The sequence below is a fragment of the Rhinatrema bivittatum genome, chromosome 5 (assembly GCF_901001135.1).
Source record: "Rhinatrema bivittatum chromosome 5, aRhiBiv1.1, whole genome shotgun sequence".
Taxonomy (NCBI): domain Eukaryota; kingdom Metazoa; phylum Chordata; class Amphibia; order Gymnophiona; family Rhinatrematidae; genus Rhinatrema; species Rhinatrema bivittatum.
The window spans coordinates 221,846,329-221,867,073 of NC_042619.1; the positions used below are offsets into that span (position 1 = coordinate 221,846,329).

The 20,745-nt window shown below is 47.6% G+C and overlaps 1 protein-coding gene across 5 annotated transcripts in view; it reads left to right on the forward strand.

Annotated features, from left to right (window-relative positions):
* The window catches only part of BEND2 (BEN domain containing 2), a 128,440-nt gene that overhangs the window by 14,010 nt on the left and 93,685 nt on the right, over positions 1–20,745 (forward strand). For 3 of the 5 annotated variants that reach the window (XR_003857006.1, XM_029603302.1, XM_029603303.1), the window contains one exon: positions 4,748–4,912. Coding sequence is in view for 4 of the 5 variants with exons in the window: in XM_029603302.1 (XP_029459162.1) it covers positions 4,748–4,912 (165 nt within the window). In the remaining variant the exon portion in view is untranslated. The remainder of the gene's footprint in view (positions 1–4,747; positions 4,913–20,745) is intronic. The other 2 variants (XM_029603304.1, XM_029603305.1) reach the window with 1 other exon arrangement.

Sequence of the window (20,745 nt, forward strand, 5' to 3'; positions counted from 1 at the left end):
TGAACAGATAAGAAATGCAATAGAGCTTAGCTGGGAATCATCTGTGTACTTTTTGGACAGATGCAGGAGGTTCAGGTTTTAGACTCTAGCAGGCTGGGCTGTAAGGTTAAAATATCTGTAAAACATGCTTGCTTAGATCTCCCTGCCTGGTGAAATAAAAGCTGGACCAGATCAGGTACAGCTGGCAATAGTGCAAGTTTGTACTGTTGTGAGTCGTCATTTTGTGTTGTAAATCTGAGCTAGTAGATTATGGTTTGATTTTTATTGATAATTTTATATTGCTTGCTTACCAGTTTATTAACATTGAAAGGCAGAGCTAAATGGAGACTTATTTATTGAGCTTATAGAATAAGCATGTGTATTTTAGCAGGTTTAATCATTTTAGCATATGTTTGAGGCAAGGAGGTTCTCCATGGATCTAAAAGCCTTCCCACAGTGATTAAATCACCTTAAGAGGTTAGATATTTCACATCTAGACTGCCAGCTAGGCACCAAATTTCCTCCTATAATAGGGATACCCCTAAAGAGGAAGATTTGCAAAATGTTAAAAGAATTTTGAGGAATCTACTGCTTGGGCATATATATTTACAAAAAGTATTTCTTCTATACCAAGAGGTAAGATCGTGGTAGCCCACCTCCCTTTATTATCCAATGTTTGAGAAGTCAATTGAATGGGGTTGGTTTTTTGTTTTTTGTTTTTTTTACTCTTTTTAAATAAGAAATATTCAGGCATTCAAGAAAATATAGAAAGTATATATGATGCAGCTGTAGAACAGTCCAGTACATATTCAGGGATAAACAATCAAGCCTTATGTTTACAGTAATCAGGGTAAAGGGCCCCAAGTCCGTTCGAATTTAAAGAGACAATTATTCAAATCATGACGCAACATTTCAATACCAGTGATTTCCCCACCTAGAGACTCCAGTATTCCAAAGAGGGGTTTATTTTCCAAAAGGTAGCAATGATAAATCTAGCGGCCAATAACAGTTGTGCCACCAAAGCTTGAGACTTAACTGGTACTAGGGAGCCCACCCAATAGCCCAGCAAGCCCAGTTTGGAACTCAGAAAAATTGGGTAACCAAGGATTTTGGTGATTTCCTGTGTAATGAGGGGCCAAAAGTGAGTGGCTTGACAATACCACCACATGTGAATATATGTTCCTCTTTCGCCACAAACCCTCCAGCAAATCTGCACTGGAGCCTGGAAAAATTGTTGCAAAATATACAGGTGTTCTGTGCCATAGTCATGTCATTAGGGCAGCTCACCTAGCACATATTGTACCTCGATGGGCCAAGGCCCAGAGAGATTTCAATCTCTATGAATCAGCGACAGACCTAGATCCGTGTTCCAAGCATCCATTAAGGATTGAGGAGTAGCTAACCCAAATTTACCAGTCAAAATACCCCGATAGATTAAGGCAACACCCCGCACGCGTGTCTTTGGGTCACTTATTTATTTATTTATTTTTGGTTTTTATATACCGGAAGTTCCTGTATACAATACATATCACTCCGGTTCACATTTAACAGAGATCTCTATGCCTGTTAGAGGCCGCAGAGGGCTTTCAACATCAAACCGGCTACTCAACACCTGGTGCAACTAAATACTGAGCTCGCAACTCAGGGCTAATGGCAAAATCTTCCCCTAAGGACTGAAAGGGATACATGCCAGAGTCCACATCCCAACGTTGAGCTAGAGTTATCAACCCCTGCCTTTTCCATTGTTTATAAACTGGGAAGAAGATGCAACCAGATAGAATAGAGTTGCCATATATGGGGAAAATAGACAACTCTTCTGAAGCTAACCCCAGAAATCTTCTAACTTATCTCCAAACCGTCAGTGTATGTGTCAAGACTAGACTTTGCCTACATACCCTGCTACATTGTAGTAGATCTGAGGGCAAAAAAGGAAGCATGGCCAGAGTGATAATATCAGCCTGTTCACGTTCCATAGTCAGATATGAGTTATTCAGTCCACAGATCCATATCTGCAGGCAGCGTGATCTGGATGCCCAATAATATGTAGATTAGATGAGCCTACCCCCCCCCCCCCCCCCTTTTACTGTTTGGGCAACCTTAAATTCCTCAATTTAATTATGGCTGGCTTATAGTTTCATATGAATTTCCCTATTAAGCTATGTAGATCAGAGAATGTCAATCGAGGAATATCACAGGGAACATGTTGAAAAAGGTACAGAAGTTTTGGCAGAACGTTCATCTTTAGAAGACTAATTCTACCCATCCAAGAGATAGGAAGGCCAGCCAATGAATGGAGTTGCACCTTTATTTTACTAAAGAGCCCAGCATAATTTATTTAATTTAAATTCTTTTCCATACCGTCATTCAGTATATAGTATACCATCACAACGGTTTACAGATAGGCACATAAAGTAAGTTTGAGTTAAATTGGGCAATATCAATTAACATAACATAGTGCCAGTAAAATCCGGTTACATAATAAATATTTGAGTGTCATGAAACTTGTCCATTTATATGTGAAGGTTTACCTTACATGTATAATACTTTTGTACTGTATATTTCATTAAATTAGCAGTGACATAACACTAACAATATGTACATCTATTTTAATTACGTTCTGGGAGCTGATGGTTTTTTTTTCTGCCGGCTTAATTAATCTTTATTCTAATCTCTGTTCTCTTTGTGAAATGCTTGTTTGAAAAGCCATGTTTTAAAACTTTATTTAAAAGTTTGACATTTTTCTGAGTCTAATCTCGAGGGGCATGGTGTTCTATAGTGTCGGTCCTGCTAATGATAGAGCCCGCTCTCTAACTTGAGTCAGTCTTGCTGTCCTAACTGAAGGGATTGTTGGTTGGGGGAGGGGTTGTCACGGTGCAGGCTCTTTTCTGGGTTTTTTTTTTTTTTTGTTTTGTTTTGTTTTACTTTTGGGAGTGTCGGGGCCAACTCTGCTGGCAGTCCTGGGTTGAGACAGGTCAGCACTGATCCCCTGCTCAACCTCCCCGTGTGCCATGACTTTTATTTTTTGTGTCAGCGACCCTTTAAAGCGATGGCGGTCCTGTGAGGTTGGTGCTGCCATAGTGTTAAAGGGCTGTTGACCGCATTCTTTTGTGCTGTGGTGTTTGGCCGTGATACAAAAGAATACACCATACTGCTGGGATGCTTTTTCGGGGGAGGGTCCCCACTATCGCGACGACACCCATGGCAATATTGCGACTCCTGCAATAAAACAGATTAGTGCATCCACGAGTTAGGACTAGATTTCAGTGGAAACGGGATGAATTACTTGAGAGTAATATACACAATGACTTAGAAAAGACAAATTTGATTAATATGCGAAAAATTGTAGATTTATTTCAAGAAGTTACTTTAAATGGTCACCATTATTATTGTGGTGGGAAAAACTAGAAGCTTATTAAAATGCCTATTAACGTTGCAAAGAATTTGTATATTCTATGTGTGCATATTTTTCCTAGGTATCTGATAAGGAAGTCGGGAGCATGCTTCCTGAGTTCCTCTGCAAGAAGAAACCTTCATGTTTATTTTTCCAAAATTTTAAAACGAGCAACGTGAAAGGCAGGAGCAACTTGCCAAATTCTTTTCTATATCGCCTTGCATCAGATGGACTGTGCTACAGAACTGGAGGGACGAGAGTAATCCTTGATGGTTGGACTTGGAAATAGAACTAGTCTTTCCCCCACCCCAGGGCATATTCCAGGGGTGGCTCCTACAAGAAACTGTTAAGGAAACTTTAGTGTAACAATATCCATCTGTAGAGCATTTCGGAAACTAGGTGATTCATTTACAATTAAGCAGGAAGATGCTACCAAAATGCGCTTACGGTACAAATGAGTATTTTAAAATGAACAATTCTTTCATTAATAATTGGCCTGTGAAGCTCTTCTGAAAGTAGAACTTGATGTCTGGTTGTCAAATGTTGCAGTTAGGTGATCCTCTTTGGTGAAAGTAAACTAATTGGGGTCTCCCTGAGAAATTAAAACTGGTAAATCATGTAACAAGTGGGTTTTTATGACCAGACATATGGAGAGGTTACTGAATTAGATGGCACTATCTAGAGAGATCTTTGTTTGCAGTTTGGTTTTTTTTCAGGGGGGGGGGGAATTCTTCCTAAATTTCAGTGTTTCTTTTATAACTAACAAAAATGGAAAAATGACTCATTTTCTTGTTATAATAAATGCTGATAAATTCCTGGGAAAAATAAAATAAAAACTGAAAGCTATCCTTTCCTACTGTGTCTGTAGTAGAGGTGATTATTTGCATGGCAATATTAAATTTCTTAAAATGTAGCCCTTTTGAGAATCAGGGACAAATTCCACGATACTTTTTGTACCAATTTTCTTAACTTTTCCTTTTTCCTCCTCCCCCCTTACCGCCTCGAAGAAGGCAATTAAATCCTCAGGCAAAAGATGTACTTTTTCAGAATTGTGCGAGCTTGATTGGCTGCTTTTAATTTTTAGCCCAAAACTTAAACTGGCTTCAAATGTTTGTGTTACTATTTTTACAAGCCATTTAGTATTCCCAAGGCTTTTCTTTTATCGGATAAACAGTGAAACCCACAATGTAGATTCTTTTATTTTTCTTCCCAAAAGCTGTTGCTGCTTAGGTTATATCTTTGCAATGCACATTGTCTCAGGACTCTAAAGCTGAGCAGGAGATGCAAATGGCAGACTAGATGCACCATATGCTCTTTATTCTTTCTATTTGTTCTTTCATCTTTATATCTTTTCATGAATTTTCTGCTTCTTTTCAGATTTCATTACAATGAACATAGAAGATGAGGATGATGATGCTGTGATTATTGAAAGTAATCCAATATTAGCTATTCCGAATGAACTTTCTGCCCAAAGCCTGCTACCAATGGAACAAAATGTGCAAGCAAACAGCAAGAGCCATTATATGTCTCAGCTTTCGTACAGTAATTATATCTCATTTCTTTTTAGATGAAATGCTGTGCTAATCTGACCATTTTTCAGGGGGGATTTGCTGCTTAATTAGAAGAGAAAGAAAGTTTTCCCTTGCTGTATCATTTTTGTCACTTTTTCTTCCTGAAAGATGTGATCTTATGGCAATTTCTTTACTCAATCGATTTTCATAACAAATGGTGTATAATAAATCAATACAATAAAAGGACATAAAATACTAAATAAAAACAAAAGATAAAGTCAAGTAAAAAATATAACAGTAAAATGCAATGATAAATAAGACCCTAACAATATCAAGCAATAAAATCATAAGTAAAAGCCTAAAAAGGTTAATATAAATCAGCAACAAAAAAGTGAAAACTAATCCTCAAATCTTATGAAATCACCAGGACTTTATTCATTTCCTAAATTTGAAATGCATAAATCTAATAGAAGAGAATTCCAGTGAAGGGGAGCCTGGTATTAAGAGAGACCATCTAGTATGCTTTAGTCTAATTTCTTAGGGAGAGAGCGCTTCTATAACTCTAGCTGAGAGAATCTCAATCAGGCCGATGTAGTATCAGTATGTTAAAAAAAAAAAAAAAAAAAAAAAAAAAAAAAAGTGTGTCCAAATTGGGCACATGTCTTTTTTTTTTTTTTTTTTGTAATTAAAGTTTTTTATTGAAAGCGTGCAAAATATACACATATATAGCATGAACGAAAACAGCCATGAACAATAAAGTCAATGTACCCGAACAATATACATCGTTCCAATAACAAAGCAATGTGCAACAACTCTCTGAATGTGCGCACATCCACCTGTCCTGGGCGCTCGATGCGGTAGGCAGATGAGCTACCGCACTAAAAGGGATGTGCAATGGGTAATTTGTGTGTCCCTAGCACTCTGCTTCGGGTCCCCAGGAGAAGTGGCTGTGCATCTAGAGCAGCCTGACCAGAGCTACCGCCCCACTCAGCAGGGGCTGTTCCTGATTGGTCCTTTTCACTGGCATTTTCAGTGAAAAGGACCAATCCCCTTTCAGGGCAACCTTCTGAAAAAAGATTAAAACTTAGGTTTAAAAACAATCAGGGAAAAAAAACCAAATGCTGTAGGCTAATCAGACAAGGATGCAATTGTTATGAGTAAAAAGCATTCTTATAAAAATTGATTATTGAAAAACAGTGTTACTTATGGATATTGTACCAAAAATAATGAGGAACTAAATAACTCTATAATCCCTAATTTTTCTCCCCTTTCCCCTCCATGTCCAGACATCACTTAAGTGATCCTCTAGAGAAGATTACTAAATATGAGTCTAGGTTTGTTTATTGCAGGATATCTTTAAGCTCAGGCCTCTGTCATTATCCATAATGAGCCTAACTCTTCCAGCGGGAACAATTCACAGACTCAGGTGTATCACTGAGTTTGTTCGTTATTGCTATAATTTTATGCCTACAATTCTCTTCCCATCGTTATGCGAGTACTACTGCTTGGCTCTCCTAAGGATTTGATATAAATAGTTGTTTAAAACCACTAAGGAGTCTATCACATTACCTGCTGATTCTAGTGCTTGTGTTTAAACTGCTGTTTAATGTGATATATACAAGACTGATATTCAGAATGCTGCCATGATAAAATAGCCATGTTAAACTGAGAGTGGCCACGCTCTGTGTGGTCCCCTTAAACCTACATTAACTAGAACCCTAAATGTGACCTCAGCATGGGGTGGCAAAGGGAAGGCACCAACTAGTGGTACTCTGCCACCCCTTCCCTAGGATCAGGAAAACAGCAGCAGAAGTATTTATTTATTTTATTTATTTATTTATTTAGCACTTTTATATACCGACTTTCCAATAACAGAGTTACTGACCAATTCGGTTTACATTCTAAACAGAAACATTGACAAGTTAATGTCTTACAATGAACAGGTAGCAGGAACTTGGATACAGATATATGGGGTTAATAACATAACGTAAATGCTACGGAGCCAAATGTTGGCTAAGGAAATGGGTGATAGGTATAAGGCTGGGTATTTGATTTTTAAGACTGGGTATTTGATTTTTAGACTGCCAAGGATTTGATTGTAAGGCTGGGTATTTGATTTTTAGACTGCCAAGGATTCATAGATGACCTGATAGTTCTTTGGGGGTACTAGAGAGAACTAGAGATGATTTATATAGTTCTCTGCTGGTTACCAAAGAAGGGATCCTTGGCAGGGAAAGTTCCGCAGATTGATGATTATGAGAAAGCTTGGTTGAATAACCAGGTCTTTAGTCTTTTTTTTTTTTAAATGTAGTAGGGCATTGCACTGATTTGAGTAGAGCAGCCTACCTTACTCCTGCCATTGATTGACTTATTTCAGCTTCTGAATCGCTTTTCCAATAAATTTAAGTAGTGAATGCATAAAACATTCATATTTAAATCAAATCAAAATAAAATAAACATCACAAAAACATACATTGTGGAAAGAAATAAAATGAAAAATATAACACAAGCCTACCAAAAAAGTAAATCCAAAAGCAATAGAGCAGTTGTCCCATAAACCCATCAACAAAAAGGAACCTAGAAGCAGCAAAGTACTTAATCCTTATAAAAACAACAAAAATAGTGTGTAAAAATATTTAAAAGCCTTCTGAAAGAGCCACAGCTTCACCAGTCCTTGGCAGGACATTGTTGCCTCATGCTCTGAAGTACATCACATTCGGGCCGATTCAGTAAAATACACGGGAGAGTCGGTGCTCTGAGGCGAGTGCCCACTCTCTTGGGTGCGCGATTTTATATTCAAATGAGTGCCCGTGGTAATAAGGAGGTGCTAGGGACACTAGCGCGTCCCTAGCGCCTCCTTATTGGCAGAAGCGGTGGCTGTCGGGTTTGACAGCAGACACTTAATTTTACCGTTGTCGGTTGTCGAACCCGCTGACAGCCACGGATTTGGAAAACGGACGCTGGCAAAATTGAGCAGTTTTCTGCTTTTCTGTACACTTTCCTGGTGCCGGCCGAAATTAACTCCCGTCTTTGGGCAGGTGTTAATTTCTGAGTAAAATGTGCGGCTTGGCTGCACATTTTACTTTCTGTATGGCACGGGAATAACTAATAGGCTCATCAACATGCATTTGCATGTTGTGGGCTCCATTAGTTTTTGGGGGGTTGGACACGCATTTTCCTCGCCCCACACACATGACATACCAACCATAGACATAAAAAAAAAGTAGCCAACACAGTATCTCCGCCATTATCTAAGATCATTAATCTATTCTTAGAGGAAGGAGCCATGCCAGATACACTAAAAGGAGCTATCTTAAAACCAATTTTAAAGAAAAAAAACAGTGACCCATTTATCCTGAGCAACTACAGACCAGTATCAAATTTACCCCAATTGCAAAATTAATAGAAAAAACTATACAAAATCAATTAACGGAACACTTAGATAGCAATAATATCCTGAATCCGTCACAACATGGCTTTTGCAAACACTACACCACAGACACTGCTGCTATCGCTAACAGACAACATGAGAGGTTTCGACAGTGGTAAACATTACATTCTAGTGATGCTAGACCTATCAGCGGCCTTTTATACAGTAAATCATGACATACTATTAAATAGATTAGAAGAAATAGGATTAAGCAACCAAACAATCAATTGGTTCAGATCATATCTAAATAACAGATACTTCAAAGTACAGATCAAAGACATAATATCAGAAAAAATAAACCTTCAAATAGGAGTTCCACAGGGATCAGCCTTATCTGCTACAGTCTTCAACATATACCTGTTGCTGCTATGTCACCTGATAGCTGGTCTGGGCATCACACACTACATATACGCTGATGATATTCAATTAATACTACCCATCAACAATACAATTGAAAAAACATTAAACATACAAAACACCATGCACCATACATAAATTAATACATAACGAAAAAGCAGAATGGCTGAACACAGCCCTTCGCGTACACGGCCCTCACAGAAACCTGAGATCAGCCAACAAAGCACTCATAACTGTTCCTTCAGTCAAAACAGCAAGACTAACCCAAGTGAGGGAAAGGGCACTATCCTTAGTATAGGACCTTAGCAGGTCCTATACTATGGAACAACATACCATTAGAGATCAGATTACAAAGAGACATCAAAACCTTTAGAAAAAGTTTAAAAACATGGCTCTTTAAACAAGCTTATCACAAAGAGAATGGAGAATAGAATCCAGGGAAGTGTAAGGTGCGGACAGCAGAACACTCACACACATCACCTTAATCTATATGTGTGTATTTTATCTTACTTTTAGCTCACCACTAAAGGAGAAGATACAATTACAATTCCCTGTACGTACCAGGATCGGTCCAGACTGCTGGGTTATGCCTCCCGTCCAGCAGATGGAGTCAGAGAGAAAACTGAAAAGGCACCCCCTATATACTCTGGTGCGCCCCCTGCGATCCTTCAGTATATCTCTGACTCCAGCAGATGAGAGAGCATAACCTGCGGTCCTGATCTCCTGTAGTTGGGGAAGTTTTCCCTGTCAGGTTTGACTTAATTATATGGCTTAAAGTTTTTTGGTGACTAGCTCATTATAAATTTCAGAACTAATTGTACCAGTTTTGGAGCCATAGCAGGCAAGGCAGGGTACTACCCTGGAGCCTTTTTCCCGGAGTTTTTCTATCTGCCCAGCCCAGTGAGAGGAGGGGAGTATTCATCGGTGGGCTGGTCACTCTCCCTCTCCGCCTCCTGAGACGTATTAATTCCTCGGAGAATTAGATTTTATGGGTGTGGTGCACCCTCTGCCGGCTCCCAAGTAAAAAAAAAAAAAAAAGTTTTCAAGTTTGCACGGCTGCTGGTGGCAGCGCTTTAGGCGTTTAAAAAAAAAAACAAAAAAAAAAAAACGAGGTGATTTTTTAAAGTTAGCCTGCTCACTCACTGTGGTCTCCGGAAGGGGTGCCTTGTCACCCGGGACTTTGTCGCGCCATTTTCGCGCCGTTTCTATATATTTGAGCATGCCTCGAGGAAGCGTTTGTGCGGCGTGTGGGGAGCCGGGTCGTCGGCTTTCCCGCGAGGGCCTCTGTTCCCGGTGCCTTCCCGGGGGGGAGGGGCCCTCGCGGAAGACAGCCGCGGCCAGTGTCTCCCTTTCTCCACGACAGGAGGCAGCTTCAGAATCGGGCAGACCGCGGCACTCCTCCCCTCCGTTCTCGGAGGCAGCGGCCATTTTGGGGCAGTCGGCGGCCATTTTGGGCGATCTCGATCGCGAATCAGTATCGTCGGAGGAGGGAGAGGACCTCCCACCTCAATTTCCTCCAGATCTTAGCCCTCATCGGCCTAGTGCTTTCTCGGGGCTCCTCTCTCAGTCGACTAGAGGAGCCAAGGGAGGTCCCGCTAAGAGGCCCCACCCTTTTTCTTCACAGTTTGTTCTCTTGCTTCATAAAGCTTATTTGGAAGCTGAAGCTGAATGGGAGCAGACTGCTCCTATTCCTGATAAAAAGGGCAAACCCGCCGCGGATCCCACTGTCTCGGGAACTCCTATTCCGGCCCTTCCTCCTAAGCCTCCAGCGCATGCTCCTATTGATCCGGTCTTACCGGACACTCCCACCCCGGATTCAGGAATGGATATAGGGGGCGGGGATCCGGTTGAAGGGGACGACCCTCAGATTCTCAGATTATTTCACAAGGAGGAATTGGATCCTTTAATCAGTCATGTGCTCCGGGAACTGGGAATTCCGGTACCCCAGAGTGAGTCAAATGCCCTACCGGGTGACTTAGAATTGACCGAGCTCCGCACTCCATCGCATGCTTTTCCCTTTCATAATAAGCTTGCTCAGATTATCTACCGAGAATGGGATAATCCGGAGGCCACTCTTAGAGTTAGTCGGGCTATGGATAAACTTTACCCGCTACCTGCGGATTCATTGGAGTTGCTTAAGGTGCCTAAAGTAGATTCGGCTGTCACAGCCATGGCGAAACACACTACCATCCCGGTGACGGGAGGTACGGCCCTAAAGGATCTTCAGGATAGGAAGTTGGAGACCTTATTAAAGCGAATATTTGAGGTTTCAGCATTAGGAGTACGGGCGGCGCTTTGCAGTTGCATGGTGCAACGAGCTATCCTTCGCTGGGTACAACAGATGTTAACATCACAAGATCTACCCCCGCAAGAGGCGGAACAAGCCAACCGCATGGAATCCGCCGTAGCCTTTGCTGCGGATGCCTTTTATGATCTGCTTCGCACCTCGGCCCGCTCCATGTCTTCCGCAGTATCGGCGAGACGACTACTTTGGCTACGTCACTGGGCTGCCGACTCGTCCTCTAAAGCGCAACTGGGTTCCTTTCCTTTTCGCGGTAAACTCTTATTTGGGGACGAGTTAGAGCAGTTAATCCGTTCTCTGGGGGAGAACAAGGTATTTAAGTTACCGGAGGACAGACCTCGGTTTTTTCGGTCCTCGGGAAATTTTCGCGGTCGTTTTCGCGGACAGCGTCGTTTTCGCTCCGGTAGAGGCTCCTCCTCCTCCTCCTCCTATTCTACTAGACAACCTACCACGCGTTCTCAAGCATGGACTCCTTCCTTTCGTGGCAGGCGGCCAGCGCGTTCCACAGCGTCTCATTCCTTTGCCGCTGCCAAAACAGCTCAATGAAGGGACGCTGGCTCATCCCTCAGTTCCGAAAGTGGGAGGATGTCTTTTTCACTTTCGGGAGGAATGGGCCAGAATAACTACCGATCAGTGGGTTCTAGACATCATTCATTACGGGTACGCATTGGAGTTTGCACGGCCCCTACGCGACCTGTTCCTCATTTCTCCCAGCGGTTCCCAAGCAAAACAGCAGGCGATTGCGCAGACGATAACTCGGTTACAAGACCTGGGAGCTATAGTGCCTGTCCCACCTTCCGAACAACGAACGGGTCGCTATTCCATTTACTTCATCATCCCAAAGAAAGAAGGCACATTCCGTCCCATTCTGGATCTGAAGAAGGTCAACAGGGCGTTACACATACCGCGCTTCCGGATGGAAACTCTGCGCTCTGTTATCGCAGCGGTCCACAAAGACGAGTATTTGGCTTCTTTGGACCTCACAGAGGCTTACCTGCATATAGGAATCCAGGAGTTCCATCAAAGGTTCCTCCGCTTCATGATAATGGGCTCGCATTTCCAGTTCTGTGCTCTTCTGTTCGGCCTTGCAACAGCTCCGAGAGTTTTCACCAAGGTCATGGTAGTGGTCGCTGCAAGTCTCCGGAGAGAAGGTGTTCTCGTACATCCGTATTTAGACGACTGGCTTATCCGAGCAAAGTCCCTATCTCTCTGCGAGGAAGCGGTACAGAAGGTGCTTCTCCGGCTTCACTCTCTGGGTTGGGTCGTCAATCACTCCAAAAGTTGCCTGATACCCACCCAGCGATTGGAGTTTCTGGGAGCCTTGTTCAATACCAGTCTAGGCAAGGTTTTCCTTCCTCGGGCACGGATGGAGCGCTTGCAAGCTCATGTTCGCCGTCTCTTGCTTCACCCCCTGCCGGTGGTGTGGGATTATTTACAAGTTCTTGGCTATATGGCATCCACTCTGGATTTGGTTCCTTGGGCTTTTGCGCATATGCGACCTCTACAGAGAGCGCTTCTATCCCGTTGGGACCCCAAATCGGAGGAATTTCAAGTGCCGTTGCCACTCTCCGCACCAGCACGGACCAGCCTGCAATGGTGGTTGCATCCACTCCATCTCCTCCAGGGGGTCGATTTGGAGCCCCCTCAATGGATAATTGTCACGACAGATGCCAGTCTGACCGGTTGGGGAGCAGTCTGTCAATCTCAGTCCGCTCAGGGGCGTTGGACGCCTTCGCAAGCCAAGTGGTCAATAAATCGTTTGGAAACCAGGGCGGTTCGCCTGGCGTTGCAACACTTTCTCCCTTTGATCCGGGAACGGGCGGTCCGGGTCCTGTCCGACAATGCGACCACGGTAGCATACATAAACCGGCAAGGCGGGACAAGAAGTCAGCTGGTAGCTTCCGAAGCCACTCGTTTAATGGCTTGGGCGGAACAACACCTGTCTCGTCTTGCAGCGTCACACATCGCCGGAGTCAACAACATTCAAGCGGACTACCTCAGCCGGCAACAGCTAGATCCGGGAGAGTGGGAGTTGTCTCACGAAGCACTCAGACTCATCATCCAACGGTGGGGAACTCCCCGGCTGGATCTCATGGCGACGCACTCAAATGCCAAGGCGGCTCGCTTCTTCAGTCGCAGACGAGAATACGGGTCGGAAGGTGTAGATGCCCTGGTTCTACCCTGGCCCGTTCGCGTTCTCCTCTACGTGTTCCCTCCGTGGCCGTTAGTGGGGAAAATATTGCGCCGCATCGAATCTCACGCGGGTCCAGTTATTCTAGTGGCTCCAGAGTGGCCAAGGAGACCATGGTTCGCGGACCTGGTCAACCTAGCAGTGGACGGCCCCTTGCGTCTCGGTCACCTGCCTCATCTGTTAGGGCAGGGTCCAGTATTTTTCGACCAGGCCGATCGCTTTTGTCTAGCGGTTTGGCTTTTGAGAGGCATCAATTGAGAAAGAGAGGTTATTCGGATTCGGTCATTACTACTCTTCTGCAGGCGCGTAAGCCTTCTACTTCGGTTGCCTATATCAGAGTATGGAAGGTATTCAACGCTTGGTGCAGGGACTTGCAAGTGCCTCCGCGACAGGCTACGGTGTCTCATATTCTAGCATTCTTGCAGGAGGGTCTAAAGAAGGGTTTATCCTATAATTCCCTCCGTGTCCAGGTGGCGGCTTTAGGCTGTTACCGCGGTAAGCTCAACGGGGTTTCCATTGCCATGCACCCTGACGTAGCGCGGTTTGTAAAGGGAGTTAAGCACTTACGCCCACCGGTACGAGCTATCTGTCCCTCTTGGAGCCTAAACTTGGTTCTCCGTGCTCTTTGTACTTCTCCGTTCGAGCCTTTGCGACGGGTTACCCTCAAGGATCTCACTCTCAAAACTGTGTTTCTCGTCGCTATTTGTTCGGCTAGGCGAATATCCGAGCTTCAGGCGTTGTCTTGCAGAGAGCCTTTTCTCCGTATTCATGATTCGGGGATTTCGCTCCGTACTGTTCCTTCCTTCTTGCCGAAGGTAGTTTCCGCTTTTCACATCAATCAAACAATCGATCTCCCTGCCTTTGTTCTAGACGACAGGGATGCATCTAGACAACCGGAACTTCGGAAGTTGGATGTGCGGTGGACGTTGTTGAGGTATTTGGAGATTACCAACCCTTTTCGACTGTCTGACCATCTTTTTGTCTTGTGGAGTGGTCCGAAGAAGGGGGCTAAGGCGTCTAAGACCATGATAGCTCGCTGGTTGAAGGAGACTATTGCTTCGGCTTACATTTGTCAGGGTCGTGCCGTTCCGGATGGTCTCAAAGCCCATTCTCTGCGCTCTCAAGCGGCGTCTTGGGCGGAGAGTGGTTTTGTCTCTCCTCAAGAGATTTGCCGGGCGGCTACTTGGAAATCCTTGCACACTTTTGCTAGACATTACCGACTGGACGTGCACACTCCGGTGGACTCTTTCGGTGGCGGTGTGCTTCGCGCAGGACTGTCTAGGTCCCACCCCATTTAGGGCAGCTTGGGTACTTCCCAGCAGTCTGGACTGATCCTGGTACGTACAGGGAAAGGAAAATTAGGTCTTACCTTTGCTAATTTTCGTTCCTGTAGTACCGAGGATCAGTCCAGACGCCCGCCCATAACAGTGAAGAGTCCCGCGGCAGCTCTGTTTTTTCAACTTTTCTGTTTCAGATGGTTCTCTTTGTTCAATGGTTATATTTCATGGCCTAACGCCTGGTTTCCTCGTTTTCCAAATGTTCATGTTTATCTTGTTCTAGTCACCAGTTTTCAGCCATTGTTTCTTATTCATTCTGCTTTGTTATTGATTATACTGAAGGATCGCAGGGGGCGCACCAGAGTATATAGGGGGTGCCTTTTCAGTTTTCTCTCTGACTCCATCTGCTGGACGGGAGGCATAACCCAGCAGTCTGGACTGATCCTCGGTACTACAGGAACGAAAATTAGCAAAGGTAAGACCTAATTTTCCTTTATATATCTATTCTTGTATTCAAAATCAATACAGATAGAAATGAACATGATTTATCCCATTTACCAAATTTATTATAAAACTGTTACCGAACCTTTATGGCACCTGTTTAATTTGATACACTTACTAACATTAATTTGTGCCTTGTGATGGTATAGAAAAGATTTTAAATAAAATAAATATTACCCCTTACTGTATAAGGGGTAATAATAGCACGTCGAAAATGCGTGTCCAGACGGGGGCTAACGGTGCGCTCGGCCTGAGTGAGTGATTCATATAGGCCACTAAGCCTGGGGATTCGCCTGAGTTGTACTCGGGCAGGAGTTCCATATCATTTCACCGATCGATTGGCATCAATGGAGGCGAGAACAGTGAAGGGATCAAGGACTGCACAGTTCCTGTGTGGGAAGAGAGATCATTCTCCCCACATTCTAGGGAACTAGTCTCCACGGGCATGCGCCATAGACCCATACTGGGTCAGACCAAGGATTCATCAACCCAGCATCCTGTTTCTAACAGTGGCCAAACCAGGCTACAAGAACCTGGCAAGTACCCAAACACTAAGAAGATCCCATACTACTGATACCAGTAGTAGCAGAGGCAATTGCCTACGTCAGTTTGTTTAATAGCAGTTAATGGACTTCTCCAGGAACTTATCCAAACCTTTTTTAAACCCAGCTACACTAACTGCACTAACCACATCCTCTGGCAACAAATTCCAGAGCTTAATTGTGAATTCCCTGTACGTACCTGGATCAGTCCAGACAGTGGGTTATGTCCCCAATCCAGCAGATGGAGTCAGCCCAAGCTTTGAGGGGGCGTATCCATATATGCTACTACCCCCTATGCAGGAGTTCAGTATCTTCTGACTCCAGCAGATGCGAGTAGGGGATTCAGGCTCCCCTTCATCCCTTGCTATTTCATTTTCTTTTAGTTACCTGACTTCTTGCTGGTTTTGCTTGTTTGTCTTGTGGATCAAGTTTGTTTTAAGTTAATAAAAAAAAAAAAAAAAAAAAAAAAAAGAGGTTAGAAGTAGGGTCAGGATCCTCTCAATTTCTGGGGAGTGACTTTGCTTCTCTGTCTTTGCTCTGGGCTGTCTCTTTCCTGTTGGAACGGGGGTAAGTTGTTTTTGTTCTTCTTTCCCTTGCAGCTCAGCCCCGGTGCCCGCGAAAGCCGGTGGTGCCGGCCTCTTCGCGTCTCTCCTTTAGCCCGCGGCCATTTTGCAGCTCCTCGGGGGCTGCTGTGGAGATTAGCAAAGGACGTTTGGGGCGGGTTGTGTGGCCGGGAAGGCCCCCCCGCGGCACTTTCTCCTCGTTTCTGACTTCGGGCAGTGCGGGCCGGCCGGGCCCCTCCCGCATCGGCGCTTCCTTGCGCGTGGCCCCCCCCCCCGAGGCTTCTCCCGATTTTTGGCGCTGTTTGTTTTACTCTGTGCTGTGGCAGCGTTTTTATTGTCAATGCCGCGGCCAGCACGCCGTGCGGCCTGCGGCGAACCGGGGTCCCGGATCTCTCGGGAGGGCATCTGTACACGATGCCTCCCCGGGGGGGAAGGGCCCTCACAGGTCTTTCAGGATTTTTCATTTTTTGCCCGGGCGACGGGGGCCGGCCACTCCGCCGTTTTTGGCGGGAACGGCGGCCATGTTGCACTCAGAGCGCCCGGAGGCGCAGATCACAAGGGAGGATGGATCCCTAGCGGGTTTTTCCTGCGGGGGGGCTCCCCCTCTTCTGGTGCAGGAACAAGGCTCCCATAGCCAGGTCACCGGTAACGCGCCGTCCACTGATCCTCACCCGAGCAGGCTGGGGTTTTTTTCCCTGGAGTTTATCCTGCTCATACTTACTGCTTAACTCAAGGGGTTGAAGGCACCTGCGTGACCACCTCCTCCCAAGATTCCACGGATGTCGCCCTCGACGCCGGCCCCCCCCCCCCGACCCGTCGGGCGCGGGGGCCCCCCACTCTCCTACTAGGGGCCGACCTGTGCCCGCGCCAGTGGGAGCGGGACCAAGCTCCGCTGAACTGGGCCACGACCCCCCGGAGGGGGACAGGGAGACGGCACGCAGGAGGGGGATGATCCGCGTACCCTGCGCCCCTTCCAGAGGGAAGAGCTGGACGACCTCATCCCGCAGATCATCCAGGAGTTGGATCTGGAACCACCACCAGACCCGCCGGCCCCAGTTGCCCCCGCTGTCGTCACTTCGTCAAAGAAGGGAGACCCAGTCCTCGCGGCCCTCCGACCAAGGGCTCGGCCTTTTCCCATTCATGATTTGTTTTTTTTTTTTACAACTCATCACCAGGGAATGGGACGCTCCGGAGGCCTCCCTGAAAGTCAGCCGGGCCATGGGAAAGCTGGATCCGTTACCCGAGGATTTCCTGGACCTCATCAAGGTGCCAAGGGTAGACTCCGCAGTGTCGGCGGTTACGAAGCGGACGACCACTCCGGTGACGGGTGGGGCAGCGTTGCGAGACACCCAGGATAATAAGTTGGAAGTTTTTCCTCAAGCGGGTCTTCGGGGTCTCCGCACTAGGGATGAGGGCATCCATGTGCAGCTCGCTAGCCCAGCGGGCTAGCCTCCTCTGGGTACAACAACTCCTCACCCCTCAGGACCCGCCGGCCGCCGAGGCCGCCCGAGCTGATCGCCTGGAAGCCGCAGTGGCGTATGGGTCAGACGCCTCTTAGGACCTCTTTCGGGTTCTCGCTCGCTCCATGGTTTCGGTGGTGGCGGCACGGCGTCTTTGGTGGCTTCGCAACTGGGCGGCTGATACTTCCTCCAAGTCCAGCCTAGACTCTCTTCCATTCAGGGGTAACTTCCTCTTCGGTGCGGACCTGGATCAGATCATCAAGTTCCTGGGAGAGAACGCAGTTCATCAACTGCCGGAAGATAGGTACCACACGACCAGAGCATTTTCCTCCTCCTGGACCAGATCCAGAGCGCAACAGCGCTACAGGGGCTACAGGCAACCGGCCTCCCGGCCATCCGCTCCATGGTCTCAGCCCTGGTCGTGCTCCTTTCGCGGGCGCTGCCCCGCGCGCACTTCCTCCGGACCCGGTAATCCCTCTCCCAAGTCTTCGCAATGATGCCACTCCCCGGCCCCCAGGACCGGGGGCCGGCTAAGGTATCTCTATGCGGAGTGGGCGCGGATCACTTCAGGCCGGTGGGGCCTGGACACTATTAAACACGGCTACGCATTGGAATTTGTCCGCCCTCCGCAGGGAAGGTTCATCTTCTCCCCCTGCGGTTCGGTCGACAAGAGAAGAGCGGTTCAGGGGACTCTGGACAGGCTTCGGAAGATTGACGCCATCGCAGGACGGATCCTTCCGACCCATCCTGGACCTCAAGGAAATCAACAAATCACTACGAGTGGTTCGGTTCCCCATGGAAACATTGCGATCTGTGATCGCGGCGGTGCATCGCGGAGAGTTCCTCGCCTCCCTGGTTCTGACGGAGGCCTATCTGCATATCCCCATTCGTCCGGACTATCGCCGGCTTCTTCGTTTCAAGATTCTGGACCAACATTTTCGGTACACAGCCCTCCCGTTTGGGTTGGCGACGGCGCCACGCACCTTCGTCAAGATTATGGTGGTGGTTGCGGCAGCCCTGCGGCGGGAGGCCATCCTGGTCCATCCCTCTCTGGACGATTGGCTTATCCGGGCGAAGTCCCTCAATCTTGGCCGCGCAGCGGTAGCCAGGGTGATACAGTTCCTGCGTTCCCTGGGATGGGTGGTGAGCTTCGCCAAGAGCTCGCTCGTGCCTTCACAGCGCTTGGACTTCTTGGGGGCGACCTTTGGATGGGTTCCACCATCGACCTGGTCCCTTGGGCGTTTGCGCATCTCAGACCATTGCAGTGGGCGCTGCTCTCCCGTTGGAAGCCTCTCTCGCAAGACTACCAGATGGTGCTCCCGCAGCTGGCCAGGGACAGTTTGGCCTGGGGGTTGGATCCTTCGCACCTGGCCCGGGGGATGTCTCTCGATGTTCCCGATTGGGTGGTGGTGACCACCGACGCCAGTCGGAAGGGTTGGGGAGCAGTGTGCCATCGCAGCGCCACGCAGGGGACGTGGTCAGCGGAGGAGGCGCAGTGGTCAATCGACCGTCTGGAATCCAGAGCGGTCCGGCTGGCTCTGCGACATTTCCTACCGCTTCTTCAGAACCGGGAGGTCAGAATCCTATCGGACAACGCTACCACCGTGGCCTACATCAACCGACAAGGAGGCACGCGCAGCCCGCAGGTCGCGCTAGAGGCGGCGCTGCTGATGCAATGGGCGAAGCGTCATCTTGTCCGGCTAGCGGCCTCGCACGTCGCCGGGGTGGACAACATCCAGGCGGACTTCCTCAGTCGTCAACTACTGGACCCAGGGGAGTGGTCCCTCTCCGACAAAGCGATGCAACTTCTCCTCCATCGGTGGGGGGTCCCCCACTTGGATCTGATGGCGTCCGCTCTCAACGCCAAGGCTCCACGCTTCTTCAGTCGTCGGGGTGAGCGCGGCGCGGAGGGAGTGGATGCCCTGGTCCTCCCGTGGCCGCCACACCTTCTGCTCTACGCTTTCCACCGTGGCCTCTGGTGGGCAGGATGCTCCGCAGAATAGAGAGCCATCAGGGGACCGTGATTTTCGTCGACCCAGAATGGCCCAGGCGACCTTGGTTTGCGGACCTACTACAGCTGGTGATCGACGGGCCAATCAGGCTGGGGCACCTCCCCCAGCTCCTACGTCAGGGCACGGTATTTTTCGAGCAGGCAGAACTCTTCTGTCTTGCGGCCTGGTTTTTGAGAGGCGCCGGCGCCGGCACTACCAGGAGGCGGAAGTGTCAACGCTGTTGCGCTTGCGAAACACGTCGACGTTGGTGGCCTATGTTCGCGTCTGGAAGGTGTTTGAGTCGTGGTGTTCCTGTCGGAACACGGGACCCACTACGGCTTCTGTTCCTCAGATCCTTCAATTCCTACAGGCGGGAGTGCACAAGGGGCTCGTCTATAATTCCCTACGGGTTCAGGTGCCCGCCCTTGGTTCGCCTTTTCGCGATGGGGGCTCTCTGCTACAGTACCCGGACATTGTTCGTTTTCCTCAAGGGTGTCAGACATCTGCGGCACTTCGCTCCCTGTCGGGACCACTGTTCGAGCCACGGCGGAGTGCAACGCTTACGGATCTCACTCTTACGACAGTGTTTCTGGTGGCAATCTGTTCCGCTCGACGCATACCGGAACTGCAGGCTCTTTCGTGCAGAGAGCCTTATCTACGTTTTCTCCGACTCTGGAGTTTCGATCCGCACCATTCCATCATGTCTCCCGAAGGTCTGTGTTCCAGGTGAATCAGACGGTGGAACTGCCGCCCTTCTTCTTCTCTTCTGAGCCGAAGTCTCTACGGCTCTTGGATGTCCAGCGCGCTCTGCGTATTTCTCTGGAGGCTACGAATGATTCCCGGACGTCTGACCATCTCTTCGTACTTTGGTCCGGCCCTAAGAAGGGGTCCCAGGCCTCGAAGACGACCATTGCCAGATGGCTGAAGGCTGGCATTGCAGCTTCCTACATTGGGGTGGGGCGGACTCCCCCACCCGACATGGTTGCGCACTCTACACGTTCGCCGGAGGCCTCCTGAGCGGAGGTTCGCTCGGTCTCTTCTCAAGAGATCTGTACAGCAGCCGCCTGGACGTCGTTACATACGTTCTCAAGGCACTATCTCGCCTCTACAGTCTCTGGTCATTTTGGCGAGCAGGTTCTCCGAGCAGGCCTCGCAGGACCCCACCCGATTTGGGGAAGCTTGGGTACATCCCACTGTCTGGACTGATCCAGGTACGTACAGGGAAAAGAAAATTATTACTTACCTGCTAA